The sequence below is a fragment of the Coregonus lavaretus genome (genome assembly GCF_964263955.1).
Source record: "Coregonus lavaretus genome assembly, chromosome: 19".
In the NCBI taxonomy this organism is placed as follows: domain Eukaryota; kingdom Metazoa; phylum Chordata; class Actinopteri; order Salmoniformes; family Salmonidae; genus Coregonus; species Coregonus lavaretus.
In genome coordinates this window covers 17,825,815-17,842,765 of record NC_140006.1, presented here as the reverse complement: position 1 = coordinate 17,842,765, position 16,951 = coordinate 17,825,815, and the positions used below count along the sequence as shown (strand labels likewise).

Here is a 16,951-nt window from a genome sequence, read left to right as displayed (position 1 = left end):
TAAAAACAAAGGATATAGCAGGCTGACACCTCTGCTCAGCTGACCTCAGTTAGCATGCTGCACAACGACTACTGGACACCTTCCAACACAGAGGGACAGCTCATAAATGTCAAAATCAGCTGACTTCACTAGCCTATACTTCAAATGTCCTAAACATGCTCTTGACAAGATCACCCAGTTTCACAGAGTTCATTAGGCCCTACTGTCTTTCTGCAAGGAAATTACTCCATAAAAATAATATTGTTGGGTTATAATAAATACTTTTAAATTAGCAGGTCTATTGTCAGACTGTAAAGTAAGGCTGTGTTTGTGTGTGCGCACTCGTGCCTGCGCGCATTTGGCAACATTTGACAACATCATTAATATAAAAATATTTCATAATGTCAAATATTGAATATTGAAAATAATGTATATTTATAATCTCTAACAATCAGCTTCAGAAAACAAGCGCTCTTTCTCTTGCTCTCTCTTTCTCTGTATCGCTCTCTTTCCCACTCTCTCTCCCTCACTCAGACTTGCTCTCTGCTAATGGGAGGAGCGCAAAATTCCTCTCTGTATAAGAAGTGCCGAACGTACAACAAGGGATTTTACACAGCTACTCAGTAGAAACGAAATGATCTGCCTTGGAGCCGCAGCAAAATGCTGGATGGACACCTACTCCTGGGATGGTTATCGTTCACAGTTATAGTGTACCTTTTCAACTTGCCGGGACCGACCACAGCGTATTTCGGGTAGGCACTAGATCCATGCACATGTTCATGACACTGTCATTGATTTTAGTTTGTTACGAGATATGTCACGCGATTTTAGATCAACTTTGATAGAGCGGATAAATTACGTTACTCATATTAGCCTACCGTTCATTCAAATGTTTCAACTTTCGTATCGCGTAGTCCTAAATATGGCAGAAAATAATAAATAGCCAATGGCTCTCACGTTCATCACTGTTGATGTTTTCTCTAATATCAATGCGGTGCAAATGAATGAGATACTGGTGTCCTTGTAGCTATATTGTGATTTGTTTCAAGTAGCTGCAACATTGTTGCAAAGAACTGTCAGTTCAGCGGCAGTTGTGTAGCGCGGTAGTCTGTCACAACCGGTGGTGAGAGCAGGTTGACGTGAGATGATTCCGTCGCGTTGACGGACCAGTGACCAGTGTAATAGGTCAGGCTACCGAAAGTTTTTTTTTCTTGTCTTTGGGTTATATGCTGAAGCAGATTTTTAAGAGGATAGGGAGGGGTTAGGGGTTCTCTACACTCTTAGAATTAGTGGTGGCTGGAGGAACCCTGGAGATCCTCAAGGCACCCCTGGAGTTCCTTAAGGAACAATAGCTAGTCAGTGGTTCATATTTGCATCTTCGATTAGTTGAGGGGTTCTTGGAGGAACCTTAAATGTTTTAATGTAGCAAAGGGTGTTCCTGGAGGAACCCTGGACTGGATGCGTGCCTTAGTAGGGGTGTGGCTTTCAGATAGATCTATTTTGGCCACCCGTTAGAGTAAATGTCATTCCTGTTCTGTTGTATTGTCATTACATGTTAATGTTGAACACTGACGGTTTTGTAGCTTCAACATGATGCTTACAGCGGTATATGTCATTACATGTTGATGTTGAACACTGACAGTTTTGTATCTTCAACATGATGCTTACAGAGGTGTATGAGTTCCTATGCAAATCCCAAAGTTGGAATGGTTAATACTTTATTACTATGTAATCAGCATTGTTAATATTATATTAGAATATGTCATATGCATTAATATTCAAGGAACATTTAAATTTGCAATGTACAAACTTAACATGATGAACAGGAATTACATTCACTCTAATGGATGGCCAAGAATAACTATCTGAAAGCCACACCTCAAATAAGCCATGGTTCCAATCTTCTGATAGGCTGCCACCTCTACAATATATTATTAAAAAGGTTCAAAATTGAACCCCACCCATCACAAAAAGGTTCCGGTTTGAACCTTTACACAGGGGTTCCTCGAAGACCCTTTTCAGAGGGGTTCCTCGAGGCTAGTTTTGACAACCCATTTAGGCCCTAAGTGTTGTTCAACAGAAAGGTGATCCCGAAAGCGAGAGTGACAGGTACGCTCAGACATTGATACCAGGCATATTTAAATGACTGGTAGCAGACATCTGTGTGAATATTTGGTTGAAACACTTGTAATACTATTGTAAGTCGGCTCTGAAAACAGACATGGAGCGAAAGGTGAGTGTAGGCTTCAGTCGCAACAGCTGGTAACAATAAAGCAATGCAGCTCAACCGGTGGCTGAAACGTCTCTTCAGCTTGCAGAGAAAATTCCCCATCCAGCATAAACATCGGGATAGAGAGAATTCTGGTGTAGGGTTCACACACCCACTAAGTTTAAAAACAGTTTAAAACACACGTGAAAGAATGTGTCCAGAATGTACAGTTTGTTTCCAAATCTTATGAGATAATGTCATATCAAGGACAGTTTTTTATTCATTTAATGAGCAGTTAAAAACATTATTCCCACGGAACACCTTGTTTTTTTAGGTGTAGCCTGCATCTCAATATATCGAGGCTACTGGCAGCCTTTGTCCTTTCTGATGAATTCCATTCATTATGATTCAGACTTCTTTGGAAGACTACTAACCTGTCAAAAGATTGCTCTAATTAATGCAACATCAACAGGACCTTCAAAGCTCTTGTGTGAAGGATACAAGTAGCCTACAGCAGGCATGTTATAGCTTCGAGATGTTATAACAGAAGTCTCCTTCCCAGGTTGTGTTCTCTTTTCAGTGGCACCTGCAATCTCACAGCAACTATGAGAGAGTTCAGTCAGAATCTTGATATTCTTTTTAGGGATCCTTTATTCTACCATGAACACAGATATCATTCCCACATTCTGTCATACAGTATGCAGACAATAGATTGTTGATGCCGGAAGTAATCGATACCCCCTTGTGTTGCAAACAATACTTGTTATGAAGTTGAGGTGAGTCAAGCACACAAACACATTTGGACTACTGGCAGCACTGAAATATTGTAGCTGCTTTAATTGTAGAGTGAGTGATGCAGTAGTTCCATGGGTATTAGGCGATAAGGACATCATTTAGTTGTGAACCAGTGGGGGAATACAGGGACGGGAGGGGCCCCCCAGGACCTGTTGGACATTATGAAGCTGTAAACTGGTTTGATAGGCCTCCGGGGCAGCTGAATTGGATCTAGCCTTCTCTCAGATCTCATATAAGGAAACCAATAAATTAGGGAGGACTGGACAAAACGGACTAGGGTGGAAGGAATAGTGCTATTTGGAAATAATTACTTTTTGGATAACGTTAATGGTTTGAGTTGCCAGAAATTGTGTGATATGATAGGAATGTCCATTTAGTCCTAATGTGTCACTTCTCAAAAGTTATGTCCCCTGACAGGTACAGTATGTTGTTAGAGGAAGTTATTGTCACCATAAATCAGACATGTTATTACAGATAATAAACATAAGTCACCTCTTAATTTTAGGGTAACTGTCATTACTTAGTGTTTTTACTTTTCACTGTAGTGTTCAGACCTATTCTAGTTTTGACTGAAGGATCTGGACTGTTATGCTGTTTTGATGCGTGAAAATGATATGAGAGTGGTTCAGCAGCCCAGTACCATAGAAACCCCATCATCTCTAAGTCACACGTTATTCTGGAGCCTCTCTCTCTATCTCTCTCTCTCTCTCTCTCTCTCTCTCTCACCTCTCCCCCCCCCCCCCCCCCCACTCTCTCTCTCTCTCTCTCTCACCCCCCCCTCTCTCTCTCTCTCTCTCTCTCTCTCTCTCTCTCTCTCTCTCTCTCTCCTCTCTCTCTCTCTCTCTCTCTCTCTCCCTCCCCCCCTCTCTCTCTCTCTCTCCCCCCCCCCCCCCCCCCTCTCTCTCTCTCTCTCTCTCTCTCTCTCTCTCTCTCTCTCTCTCTCTCTCTCTCTCTCTCTCTCTCTCTCTCTCTCTCTCTCTCTCTCTCTCTCTCTCTCTCTCTCGCTCTCTCTCTCTCTCTCTCTCTCTCTCTCTCTCTCTCTCTCTCTCTCTCTCTCTCTCATCTTAGTGATAGTGGTAGATCATAGTGATAGTGGTAGATCATAACCATCCAGCAACATTACCATTGGCCTTCAATAACTAACCAGTTGCATACAATTAAGAAGTGCAAAACTGGCACTCCGTTTAAAGCATATCTACTTATTCAGTTAGTGCTTTCCAATTCCTTCTAATCAATCTGATCTGTGTCTGTGGCCTTTGAAGTGCAAAGGGTCATCTGGTATGAGGATACAAGTCCAGAGTTATGTCCTGAGGACAGAGGGAGAATATGATGGAGATGAGTGTCAGTGAATGATTTAGCCCTTTAAGCCAAAGATCATGAGACAAACAGAGAGACCCGGCCCAGGTCACATAGATACATGCAAAATGCTGATACTTCCCCAAAGCCAGAAACCGGACACCATTGACACAGTGCAACACACACACACACACAAACACATACACACACACACACACACACACACACACACACACACACACACACACACACACACACACACACACACACACACACACACACACACACACACACACACACACACACACACCACACACGCAGCCCTGGGCTGGCTGACATTGAGTGAAGTATACATACTAACACACACTTGTTCAAATAAATATCTGCCATGAGCACGAGGACAGCACATCCTCCGGCCCTCTTCCTGGGTACTGATTTACTCAGAATAGATGGTCGATGTTGCATACCCAATTTCCAGAGTGCGGTGGAGCGTAAGTGTAACATAAACACCGTCTCTGTTGCCCGTAGTCTGCAGCGGCAGAAGGCGGGGCGGGATTCCTAGTGTAGTCAAGCACCCGCTCAAATTGTCATCCTTTGCCACAAGAATGTGAGCACTCATTTACTTTCCCCTGTTTAGCCTGTTGTGGCAGGTGCTGCTTCTCACTCACAACCCAGTATCATTAGGCTTACCATTGGGAAGTTTGCTGCAGTTTCATTCTTAGGCTTTGACAAAACTGTAACTTGAGGGAATATTCTTTGTTGGGTGGTATTTTCAAGAAGGAAGGGAAAGAGTGAGATTGTTCACTTAGCTGACCCCGACTGAAGGGTTCAAGTTAAGGAGTTTCAGCAAGATGCTGTTAAACAAGCGAACTCCATTCATTTATATGCTACTTTTGGCCCATATACAGTGGGGGAAAAAAGTATTTAGTCAGCCACCAATTGTGGAAGTTCTCCCACTTAAAAAGATGAGAGAGGCCTGTAATTTTCATCATAGGTACACGTCAACTATGACAGACAAAATGAGAAAATAAAATCCAGAAAATCACATTGTAGGATTTTTTATGAATTTATTTGCAAATTATGGTGGAAAATAAGTATTTGGTCAATAACAAAAGTTTCTCAATACTTTGAAAACAAGGTTTTCACACACTGTTGCTGGTATTTTGGCCCATTCCTCCATGCAGATCTCCTCTAGAGCAGTGATGTTTTGGGGCTGTCGCTGGGCAACACGGACTTTCAACTCCCTCCAAAGATTTTCTATGGGGTTGAGATCTGGAGACTGGCTAGGCCACTCCAGGACCTTGAAATGCTTCTTACGAAGCCACTCCTTCGTTGCCCGGGCGGTGTGTTTGGGATCATTGTCATGCTGAAAGACCCAGCCACGTTCCATCTTCAATGCCCTTGCTGATGGAAGGAGGTTTTCACTCAAAATCTCACGATACATGGCCCCATTCATTCTTTCCTTTACACGGATCAGTCGTCCTGGTCCCTTTGCAGAAAAACAGCCCCAAAGCATGATGTTTCCACCCCCATGCTTCACAGTAGGTATGGTGTTCTTTGGATGCAACTCAGCATTCTTTGTTCTCCAAACATGACAAGTTGAGTTTTTACCAAAAAGTTCTATTTTGGTTTCATCTGACCATATGACATTCTCCCAATCCTCTTCTGGATCATCCAAATGTACTCTAGCAAACTTCAGACGGGCCTGGACATGTACTGGCTTAAGCAGGGGGACACGTCTGGCACTGCAGGATTTGAGTCCCTGGCGGCGTAGTGTGTTACTGATGGTAGGCTTTGTTACTTTGGTCCCAGCTCTCTGCAGGTCATTCACTAGGTCCCCCTGTGTGGTTCTGGGATTTTTGCTCACCGTTCTTGTGATCATTTTGACCCCACGGGGTGAGAGATTGCGTGGAGCCCCAGATCGAGGGAGATTATCAGTGGTCTTGTATGTCTTCCATTTCCTAATAATTGCTCCCACAGTTGATTTCTTCAAACCAAGCTGCTTACCTATTGCAGATTCAGTCTTCCCAGCCTGGTCTACAATTTTGTTTCTGGTGTCCTTTGACAGCTCTTTGGTCTTGGCCATAGTGGAGTTTGGAGTGTGACTGTTTGAGGTTGTGGACAGGTGTCTTTTATACTGATAACAAGTTCAAACAGGTGCCATTAATACAGGTAACGAGTGGAGGACAGAGGAGCCTCTTAAAGAAGAAGTTACAGGTCTGTGAGAGCCAGAAATCTTGCTTGTTTGTAGGTGACCAAATACTTATTTTCCACCATAATTTGCAAATAAATTCATAAAAAATCCTACAATGTGATTATCTGGATTTTTTTTTCTCAATTTGTCTGTCATAGTTGACTTGTACCTATGATGAAAATTACAGGCCTCTCTCATCTTTTTAAGTGGGAGAACTTGCACAATTGGTGGCTGACTAAATATTTTTTTCCCCCACTGTAAAGGCATTTTGTGGTCTTGTTAACTGCATTCAATGCAAGCCTTAAACTGACTAAAACAGACATTGCTTTTATTTAGTTCACATGCTGCGGCATATACAGGAATCCTACCTACAGCTATGCTATGTATGGTGAATCACCAATCACTATGGCATCAAAACTAGTGTTAATAGTGTTGTTTATTTCTGCAACAACTTCATGTGCCCTGCCCTCAGTTCAAGCTACAAAAGGTTATGTCCACCTATAGTTTTCAGCGTCAGTATTAAGACAGTGGTAATATGCCTAATACAATGTGATAAAACAGATTCATTCATAGCCTGCAATAGATTCACTGTGCTGCTTCTCTACAGTCTCCAGTGTTCAATCCTAGGCTTTAGCTCAGCGCGCTAACACAGTTGTGGTGGGCGGAAGACCCGGGTTCAAACCCTAGTAGGGTCGGTTTTAAGTGTTGTATGGAGATGAAACAAGAGGTTATAGGCTACTCAACAGCCAGTCTCCATTTAAACATTTCCCGCCTGCTCCCACCCCAGGCTGATGGTTAATGTGTGTGCTGCTGCTAGTATCCCAGTGCTTTATGGAGAGATGCCGGGTGATTACCAGTAATTAAGAGTGAGTGTGGGCTCAGGGCTGGCGTTGGCGTGGGGCTGGCAGACAGTGGTGGCGGGCTTCTCATTACAGATGCCTTAAGCACTGATTAGCCCTGACGCTAGGCTAGCTCACAGGCAGGGCGCAGGCAGGCAGGGTGGGGAGCGGCTCCCTGCCGGGGATAGAGGGATTTCCCAACATCAGAGGATATCCTGTGGCTGCAGCCACACCTCAAAGGGTATCACTTTACTGTGAGCCAAGAAGATAGGATTCTCTCTCACCGCTGGCTGCCTGGGGTTAGCTGTGATCACATGGAGTCTGGCTGGTGGTGAGATCACACCCCTCAAAACCTGCTGGAGGCTTAGCTAAAAGCCTTTGTGTTATGCCCTTTGTGAATACAGAGAGAGGGAGCTTTGTTATCTTTGTGTTTCTGTCCGTCCTGATATATTTGGCACAGTATTGTTTCAAGCTTGTCTTATGAGTTAGAGTTTGCACTGTGTAGTGTTAGGTCTTTGTCCTCTCAGGCAGCATCTGGTGAAAGGAGTGGTAGCTGCCACAAGGTGGTGCAGCCTCTTTGTGGAGCCCAGGATGGGTCTCAATCAGCACTTTATAACCGCTCTGTGTAACCTTAGGAGAGTGGGAAATGAGATGTGAAAACAGCCAAATCTAAAGGCACCGGACAATGTGCAAATACAAATTCAGGAAAAAATGGTATTTTTGTGTATGCTTAGTTGTGGTCAAAATGCATTATTTGATCCACTTCGATGTCCGATGTCTTAGAAGGGCTTTCATAGAAGCGCACTCATAGAAGGGCTTTGCTGTATTGTGCTGTGAAAGGAATAATTCATTTCACTCCACGATTTCTCCTTGAATAGCAGGTTAAGGCAGTTTGCCATGGAAATGGTTCCTCTACCAAATGTTGCCTGTTGGAGTGAGATTATATACAGTGAGGGAAAAAAGTATTTGTTTCCCTGCTGATTTTGTACGTTTGCCTCCTGACAAAGAAATGATCAGTCTATAATTTTAATGGTAGGTTTATTTGAACAGTGCGAGACAGAATAACAACAAAAGAATCCAGAAAAACGCATGTCAAAAATCGTATAAATTGATTTGCATTTTAATGAGGGAAATAAGTATTTGACCCCCCCCTCAATCAGAAAGATTTCTGGCTCCCAGGTGTCTTTTATACAGGTAACGAGCTGAGATTAGGAGCAAACTCTTTAAAGGGAGTGCTCCTAATTTCAGTTTGTTACCTGTATAAAAGACACCTGTCCAAAGAATCAATCAATCAATCAGATTCCAAACTCTCCACCATGGCCAAGACCAAAGAGCTCTCCAAGGATGTCAGGGGAAAGATTGTAGACCTACACAAGGCTGGAATGGGCTACAAGACCATCGCCAAGCAGCTTGGTGAGAAGGTGACAACAGTTGGTGCGATTATTCGCAAATGGAAGAAACACAAAAGAACTGTCAATATCCCTCGGCCTGGGGCTCCATGCAAGATCTCACCTCGTGGAGTTGCAATGATCATGAGAACGGTGAGGAATCAGCCCAGAACTACGCGGGAGGATCTTGTCCATGATCTCAAGGCAGCTGGAACCATAGTCACCAAGAAAACAATTGGTAACACACTACGCCGTGAAGGACTGAAATCCTGCAGTGCCCGCAAGGTCCCCCTGCTCTAGAAAGCACAATGAACATCTGAATGATTCAGAGGAGAACTGGGTGAAAGTGTTGTGGTCAGATGAGACCAAAATCGAGCTCTTTGGCATTATCTCAACTCGCTGTGTTTGGAGGAGGAGGAATGTTGCCTATGACCCCAAGAACACCATCCTCACCGTCAAACATGGAGGTGGAAACATTATGCTTTGGGGGTGTTTTTCTGCTAAGGGGACAGGACAACTTCAAAGCATCAAAGGGACGATGGACGGGGCCATGTACCGTCAAATCTTGTCGTGGATGGGTATTCCAGCATGACAATGACCCAAAACACTCAGCCATGGCAACAAAGGAGTGGCTCAAGAAGAAGCACATTAAGGTCCTGGAGTGGCCTAGCCAGTCTCCAGACCTTAATCCCATAGAACATCTGTGGAGGGAGCTGAAGGTTCGAGTTGCCAAACGTCAGCCTCGAAACTTTAATGACTTGGAGAAGATCTGCAAAGAGCAGTGGGACAAAATCCCTCCTGAGATGTGTGCAAACCTGGTGGCCAATGACAAGAAACGTCTGATCTCTGTGATTGCCAACAAGGGTTTTTTGGTTACTACATGATTCTATATGTGTTATTTCATAGATGTCTTCACTATCATTCTACAATGTAAAAAATAGTAAAAATTAAGAAAAACCCTTGAATGAGTAGGTGTGTCCAAACTTTTGACTGGTATTTTTAGAGATGATTAATTTGGAGGTTTATATACCCACACACCTTTGTTGTGAAGGTTTTAATGGATGGTGTCTGCAGTGGCTTGTGTGGTGGATAGTCTGGATACACACTGTGCAGTATAATGATATGGTTCCACTGTATATGTTGAAGATTACATTGTTATTGCATTTGGGAAGGTCTTTAAAATGTGTGTTGGCCCACTCACATCCGAAGGGCTTAAGGTTCTGGTATCGTCAGCATGTCGAGACCGACCACAGTTAAGAAATATTGGCTTTTAAAAGGAGGGAGCGGCTCCTGCTCCTATCCAGCCCTTACCAGTCAGCTGTGTACTTCATGGCTGGGTAGTCCGCAGATATGGAACGGAAATAAATGATCATTGGTAAGAGAAGGTATACAGAGTTAGACACATGATGTTCTTTACAGATGGGACTTGGGACATTGCCTCGACAAGGATAATTTGTAAAACAGGAAAGCCAATATAGAATCATAATACTTTTATTGGTCTGAGATTGCTCAGCTGGTAGAGCATGGCGCTTGTAACGCCAGGGTAGTGGGTTCGATCCCCGGGACCACCTATACACAAAAATGTATGCATGCATGACTGTAAGTCGCTTTGGATAAAAGCTTCTGCTAAATGGCATATTAATAATTAGCGGGTTTGCCATGTCATATGTTGTCCGTCCTTAACCGTAGGCCAATTTCCTCCTTTACCCTAGTCTGTGGGAGCATGCTGGTGTGTGTGTGTGTGTGTGTGATACATGAAGTCTTGCCATGCAGGCAGACAGCACAGAGGAAATTTATATTTTATTGGGTGTGTGATGATTCTTACCCATATGGAACACCATAAGAATCTCATTATGACTAGATTGAATGCAGGCGGATGTATGTAAGGTGAGCCAAAATTACATCTCTTCCAGGTGTAACCAAGAGTTACTACCTTGATGTTATACCCAGTGTGTAGCTACATGATGGTAGTTTATCACCTTAATTCATTCATTCATGTTTCTACTAAGACTATTATTTGCAGTGCAAATAATATACTGTACCACTACCACCCTTGGTGGCGTTACAGCTTGAGTATTGATTTTCCCTTCTGCTGTCTTTTCAGCCATTCTAATTTGAATTCGCCGAGTGAGAGAAGAAAGGAAACCTTGTAATCTTTCAGTAGCAACTGTAAATAACCATTAATAATATGACTAAACTTAGCCACTTGCAGTTACTAATGCATGGTTGAAAACAGCTACTGTTTTTTTGATAGTGGTTTGACTTTAAGTGCTTGGATTACCCCTGGGAAGTGCTCACTGTACAATAAGAGTAAATTAATAAATGTGTGCGTTACAAATCTAAAATCTACCATAACCAATTTATTGTTGTTCAGAGTATGTAAGTACACTTTTAAAGTACACTTTTAAAATACACGGGTTCCCTTTCTTTCTTACCAAATAGCGGTGGTCTGATTCTCATGGCTCGTGTGTGTGTGCGCGTGTTTGTGTGACTGGGGTGTGTGTGTCTGAATGGGGTGTGTGTGTCTGAATGGGGTGGGTGTGTATGAATGTGTGCCGTGGCTGAACGTGTTTGGTGCATCGGTCGGTCAGTCGGTGTGCTGGTACAGGGGTGCTCTGCGCTGCTCTGTGCCATGGCGTAGGCTAGAACAGGGGAGTCATGTGGACACTGTTGCGGCGCGCCCAATCTGTGCCAGTCACACAGTGACTACAACTGAGCCGCTGACCCTAGGAGACTTGAGTTCTCACATTGTAGTTAAACCTCTTACCAAGCTCCATGCTCCCATTCCCCAACCAACCCTTTATTCGTACAGTACCGACCGCTCAATGGCTAGGGTCTACAGTGCAGTCAGCACTCAGCATTGCACGTTGAACAGAGCCAACATTTCAGATCAGGGTAGCATTTTGAATAAATGTTTGGGAAAGAATACTCTGCTGATGTCTAGAAAAAGGTGATGTATTTAATTTGCTGGATTAAAAAGTATAGTTTTGGTTCTTAATGACTCTCTGGTAGGGGGGAGTGTCCTGACTGCTGTACAGATGTATGATCTTCATTTGAGCCAGTTTGCTACAGCAGGAAAAGAATCCTGCAGCAACAGGAAGTGTGAATTATTATGGGGATTATAATGAATTAGCATTTGTTTTTAGGTGTTGATAAATTTTCCATCAGGGTAAATAAAGTCTGACATTTTAAAGTGGAAATTACAAACTTTAGAAGCCTTTTTAAACCTTGAATACACTGCAAGTTTGCATTTGCTGCCGTGCGGAATAATTTTCAGCATTAAAAGAGTGATCAAAAAGAGTGATCTAAACAGATCCTACATCTGTATAGAGGGATGGGAAGGCCAGTGCAGTGCAGTGCTACGCCCTGTTGAGAATGGAGATATATGGCCTTCTTTCGCCAACCTTAGTGACACTGTTTCCATTTCACATATAATTTCAGCCAGAAATGGGGGAAAGAGTAAATGGTTATTGTGAAGGTAAAGCTAAGATTAGCCATTGGTTGAGAGAGGATTGAGTGATATGGTTATAGCCTGAGATTGATACTGTACACTTACAGGACACATGACAGATCCTCTCTGTGCCAAAACAGACCAATATAACTTTTACATTTCAGTAAGTCATTATCGTTTGAGTAATGAAACTTCCCGAATGGGGAAGATACTGTATGATGCATAGTCTGTTAACACTACACAATCTTGGGGTGGAAGTCCCCTATCTTCAACAGCTGACCCATAAAGGATGTGACCAAGCATGATGTCATCTCTGACCCTCTGGTCACTTTCCTTAATGGGACATGTCAGAACTGTGACTCAACTTGGACATAATGAGGCAAAGTATGATGACAACAATTACAAAGTAATGTTAATTGGTGGAGTTGGTAAAGATGTAACGAACCATGTGTAGTTAATCTCCACCAGTACAGATCAAATGTGGACCTAAACATTTTCAATGACCTGGATGCCACAGTCAAAACGTAGGTTTTTCCCGCTATTACTCAAGCTTCAGTTCAGTCAGTAGTAGTACATAGCCTAGGCAGCAGCCTTGGCTTCAGGCTGGGCCAGAGGGAGTATACCACGCTGACATTCCTACTACCTCTGGCAGGGCCTGTGAGACACCAGATGGGACGAGGGCTTGGGCAGGGTGGTCTGAAGTAAATCCAAAACCTTCTTTCTGAGGAGAGGAGGACACTTTTTTCCTGTAGGGAGCATTTAGCTAGAGCGTACTGTGGAGGAGGGAAAGGAAAACCAAGCAGGGGAATGGTAGGAGGGAAGGAGGGAGGAAGGGAAGGAAAAAACAGGCACACACATGGATCAGGGCAAGGTCACACCCAGCCCAGATTTTCTTTGCAAAACCCCTTATATCTTTGCAATAGCCTGGCTACCACCATAGGGTTTGACAACATTTCAACGTTTCTGAGGTGAGCATGGTGGTTTGTCCCTAACAGACAGGGGAGAAAGGTAAACTAACCCAAGACTTGTATTTACAAAGAGGAGTGCTGATATAGGATCAGTTTGGCCTTTTTGATCATATTGAATAAGATTATATGGACAGGGGGAGTGCTTAAATACGGGCCCTGGTTGTGTCTGCTAGCCTTGCACACTTTTCACACGTCTGTCTGGCTGGCTGCCGTTGTTTTGGGTTACCTTTAGTTAGACAGCTGGGTAGTTCGCTTTGTCTGGGAACAGGCTTTGTTTTGAGTCAACAGCTGGAGGGAATGATTGGCATTTGTTTAGAGTAAATTGGCCTGTGGGGGTAGGTAGGGAGGAGGAGGGGAGGAGGAGGGGGCAGGCAGCTCCGTGGGGGGGGGGAGTGATAGGGGAAGGAAGGAGATGGGAGAGCAGAGGGGGACGCAGAGTGAAAGAGAGAAGGGGGGAGATAGGAGGGTTAGGGGGGTAGTGAAGGAGAGGGAGACAGGGAGGGAGAGAGGGGGGAGGGAGTTGACCTTAGAGACACCAGCAAGTTGAGACTAGGCTTGGGCGGTATACCGTTTATACCGTGTACCAGGGTATTTTGAAAAAAAATAGTTGGGGGCACCACCGCTGCGTGGGAGTGCGTGCTACGCCACTGCTTATAGCTATAAGTGACGTATAACAATAAGAAATCTAAGATGTGTCAAATAAATTATATCCAGCTCAGGGCTCCATCTCTGCATTTGGTTTGCTAGCTTGCTAGCTATATGGCTAGATGTCAAGATCAAGCTTCTTGGTTAAAGCAGAAACATTTAATCCCCTCCTGGATCAACGTCCCTGTTGCCTAAATTGTTTTATAAGCCCCCTACCCCCCCAAAAAACAAAAAACGAATATACACTGCTCAAAAAAATAAAGGGAACACTTAAACAACACAATGTAACTCCAAGTCAATCACACTTCTGTGAAATCAAACTGTCCACGTAGGAAGCAACACTGATTGACAATAAATTTCACATGCTGTTGTGCAAATGGAATAGACAACAGGTGGAAATTATAGGCAATTAGCAAGACACCCCCAATAAAGGACAGTTTTGCAGGTGGTGACCACAGACCACTTCTCAGTTCCTATGCTTCCTGGCTGATGTTTTGGTCACTTTTGAATGCTGGTGGTGCTTTCACTCTAGTGGTAGCATGAGACTGAGTCTACAACCCACACAAGTGGCTCAGGTAGTGCAGCTCATCCAGGATGGCACATCAATGCGAGCTGTGGCAAGAAGGTTTGCTGTGTCTGTCAGCGTAGTGTCCAGAGCATGGAGGCGCTACTAGGAGACAGACCAGTACATCAGGAGACGTGGAGGAGGCCGTAGGAGGGCAACAACCCAGCAGCAGGACTGCTACCTCCGCCTTTATGCAAGGAGGTGCAGGAGGAGCACTGCCAAAGCCCTGCAAAATGACCTCCAGCAGGCCACAAATGTGCATGTGTCTGCTCAAACGGTCAGAAACAGACTCCATGAGGGTGGTATGAGGGCCCGACACCGTGCAGGACGTTTGGCATTTGCCAGAGAACACCAAGATTGGCAAATTCGCCACTGGCGCCCTGTGCTCTTCACAGATGAAAGCAGGTTCACACTGAGCACGTGACAGACGTGACAGAGTCTGGAGATGCAGTGGAGAACGTTCTGCTGCCTGCAACATCCTCCAGCATGACCGGTTTGGCATTGGGTCAGTCATGGTGTGGGGTGGCATTTCTTTGGGGGGCCGCACAGCCCTCCATGTGCTCGCCAGAGGTAGCCTGACTGCCATTAGGTACCGAGATGAGATCCTCAGACCCCTTGTGAGACCATATGCTGGTGCGGTTGGCCCTGGGTTCCTCCTAATGCAAGACAATGCTAGACCTCATGTGGCTGGAGTGTGTCAGCAGTTCCTGCAAGAGGAAGGCATTGATGCTATGGACTGGCCCGCCCGTTCCCCAGACCTGAATCCAATTGAGCACATCTGGGACGTCATGTCTCCCTCCATCCACCAATGCCACGTTGCACCACAGACTGTCCAGGAGTTGGCGAATGCTTTAGTCCAGGTCTGGGAGGAGATCCCTCAGGAGACCATCAGCCACCTCATCAGGAGCATGCCCAGGCGTTGTATGGAGGTCATACAGGCACGTGGAGGCCACACACACTACTGAGCCTCATTTTGACTTACATCAAAGTTGGATCAGCCTGTAGTGTGGTTTTCCACTTTAATTTTGAGGGTGACTCCAAATCCAGACCTCCATGGGTTGATACATTTGATTTCCATTGATAATTTTTGTGTGATTTTGTTGTCAGCACATTCAACTATGTAAAGAAAAAAGTATTTAATAAGATTATTTCATTCATTCAGATCTAGGATGTGTTTTTTTAGTGTTCCCTTAATTTTTTTGAGCAGTGTATATCTTTTTTAGAAATAACACCCCTTGTGTGCACATTCTGTAATACCGTATACCTCGGTATGGTACAGAAACGGTATGACAGTATGAAAATCTGGATAACGATTGAGAAACTGTTTCTTGATTTTGCTGATTGGGTGGGTTCCACTAGGGTTGAATCTTGACTTATTGGTATTGACTTTAGGTAGCAGCACATGCACCCACACCGACACAGACACACATAATGCAGACAAATGTACAATTGCTGCACACATGCGTGGCGCACACATACACATACAAACACAGACATGCACTCACATGTACACGCACACACACACACACACACACACACACACACACACACACACACACACACACACACACACACACACACACACACACACACACACACACACACACACACAGCACCTGTTGGTCAAGTGGGGTGGAGATGGTGAAAGGGTACACACTAGCTGCACATTTGTCAAACATTCAGTAGCCTATGTTTGATATATAGAAGCTGTTGTGAGCCTGACCTCAACTATGAAAAGCAGTGGAGTATCAAAGTACAAAAGATAAGCACAATGATTAAGAACAAACCTTTAACATACAGTATATGCCCCAGTTCATATTTGCTATTGTGCTCCTCACAAAACGAACTCCCACACACGTACATGTAGAAATGTGTTTATTGTATGGTCTGACATGTCAGCTTTGTTACAAAACATTCAACCAATGTTGCTGACCAACCAGTGCAACCAGAATAACCATGCATGTAGCCTAATTTTACAGTCAAGTGTAATTTGTAATCCCTTGTTCCAATCTCTATTGGAACTCTCAAAACAACGAATAGTGTGGAGTCTAGAAAAGCACTGATCTGATTGGAGTAGGGGGGTCAGTTATCATGTTTGTCTCTCAGCATCATTGTATGCCAATCAAAGCCAACAAAGCCTGACACTGATACTGAACAATCTGGAGATCTAAATAGCAATAGTCATTGTTATTGTCTCACGTTCATCAGTCATCATGTAGTTCACAACAGAAAGAGCATATTTGTTACAGAGCAATCAGTTTGTTGCACAGCAGCTCTCTCTGTCACAGCATGTGTTTTTTGTTAGTCCCGTGTGACTGTGTCAGAATTTGCACTGAGCTGCCCTTTTGACATGCTGATGTTGTGAAGTGTGAATGACAAGCCAAAATCTATGCATGAGTTTGCATATGTTTATAATGAATGAGTGATTACTAGGGCTGTCAAATAATTTAAAAAAATAATTGCGATAATTAATTTTGGCTCTAAAGAAAGATTTTTCCATTTAAAAAGCAGTGCATTGAGTTACAGGCATACTTTGATTGTAAGGGACGGAAACACAAAAGTATCCATATTAGAATGTTTTAATAGCGTTTTCACCATGAACGACACAAAAGTCACTGCAAC

General features: G+C 43.9%; 1 protein-coding gene across 1 annotated transcript in view; it reads left to right on the top strand.

Annotated features, from left to right (window-relative positions):
* Window positions 1-589: 589 nt before the first annotated feature.
* Window positions 590-16,951, top strand: part of wnt9a (wingless-type MMTV integration site family, member 9A) — a 34,841-nt gene continuing 18,479 nt past the window's right edge. Inside the window, exon 1 of the mRNA XM_084182715.1 lies at window positions 590-731. Coding sequence (XP_084038841.1) covers window positions 640-731 — 92 coding nt within the window. The 5' untranslated portion in view covers window positions 590-639. The remainder of the gene's footprint in view (window positions 732-16,951) is intronic.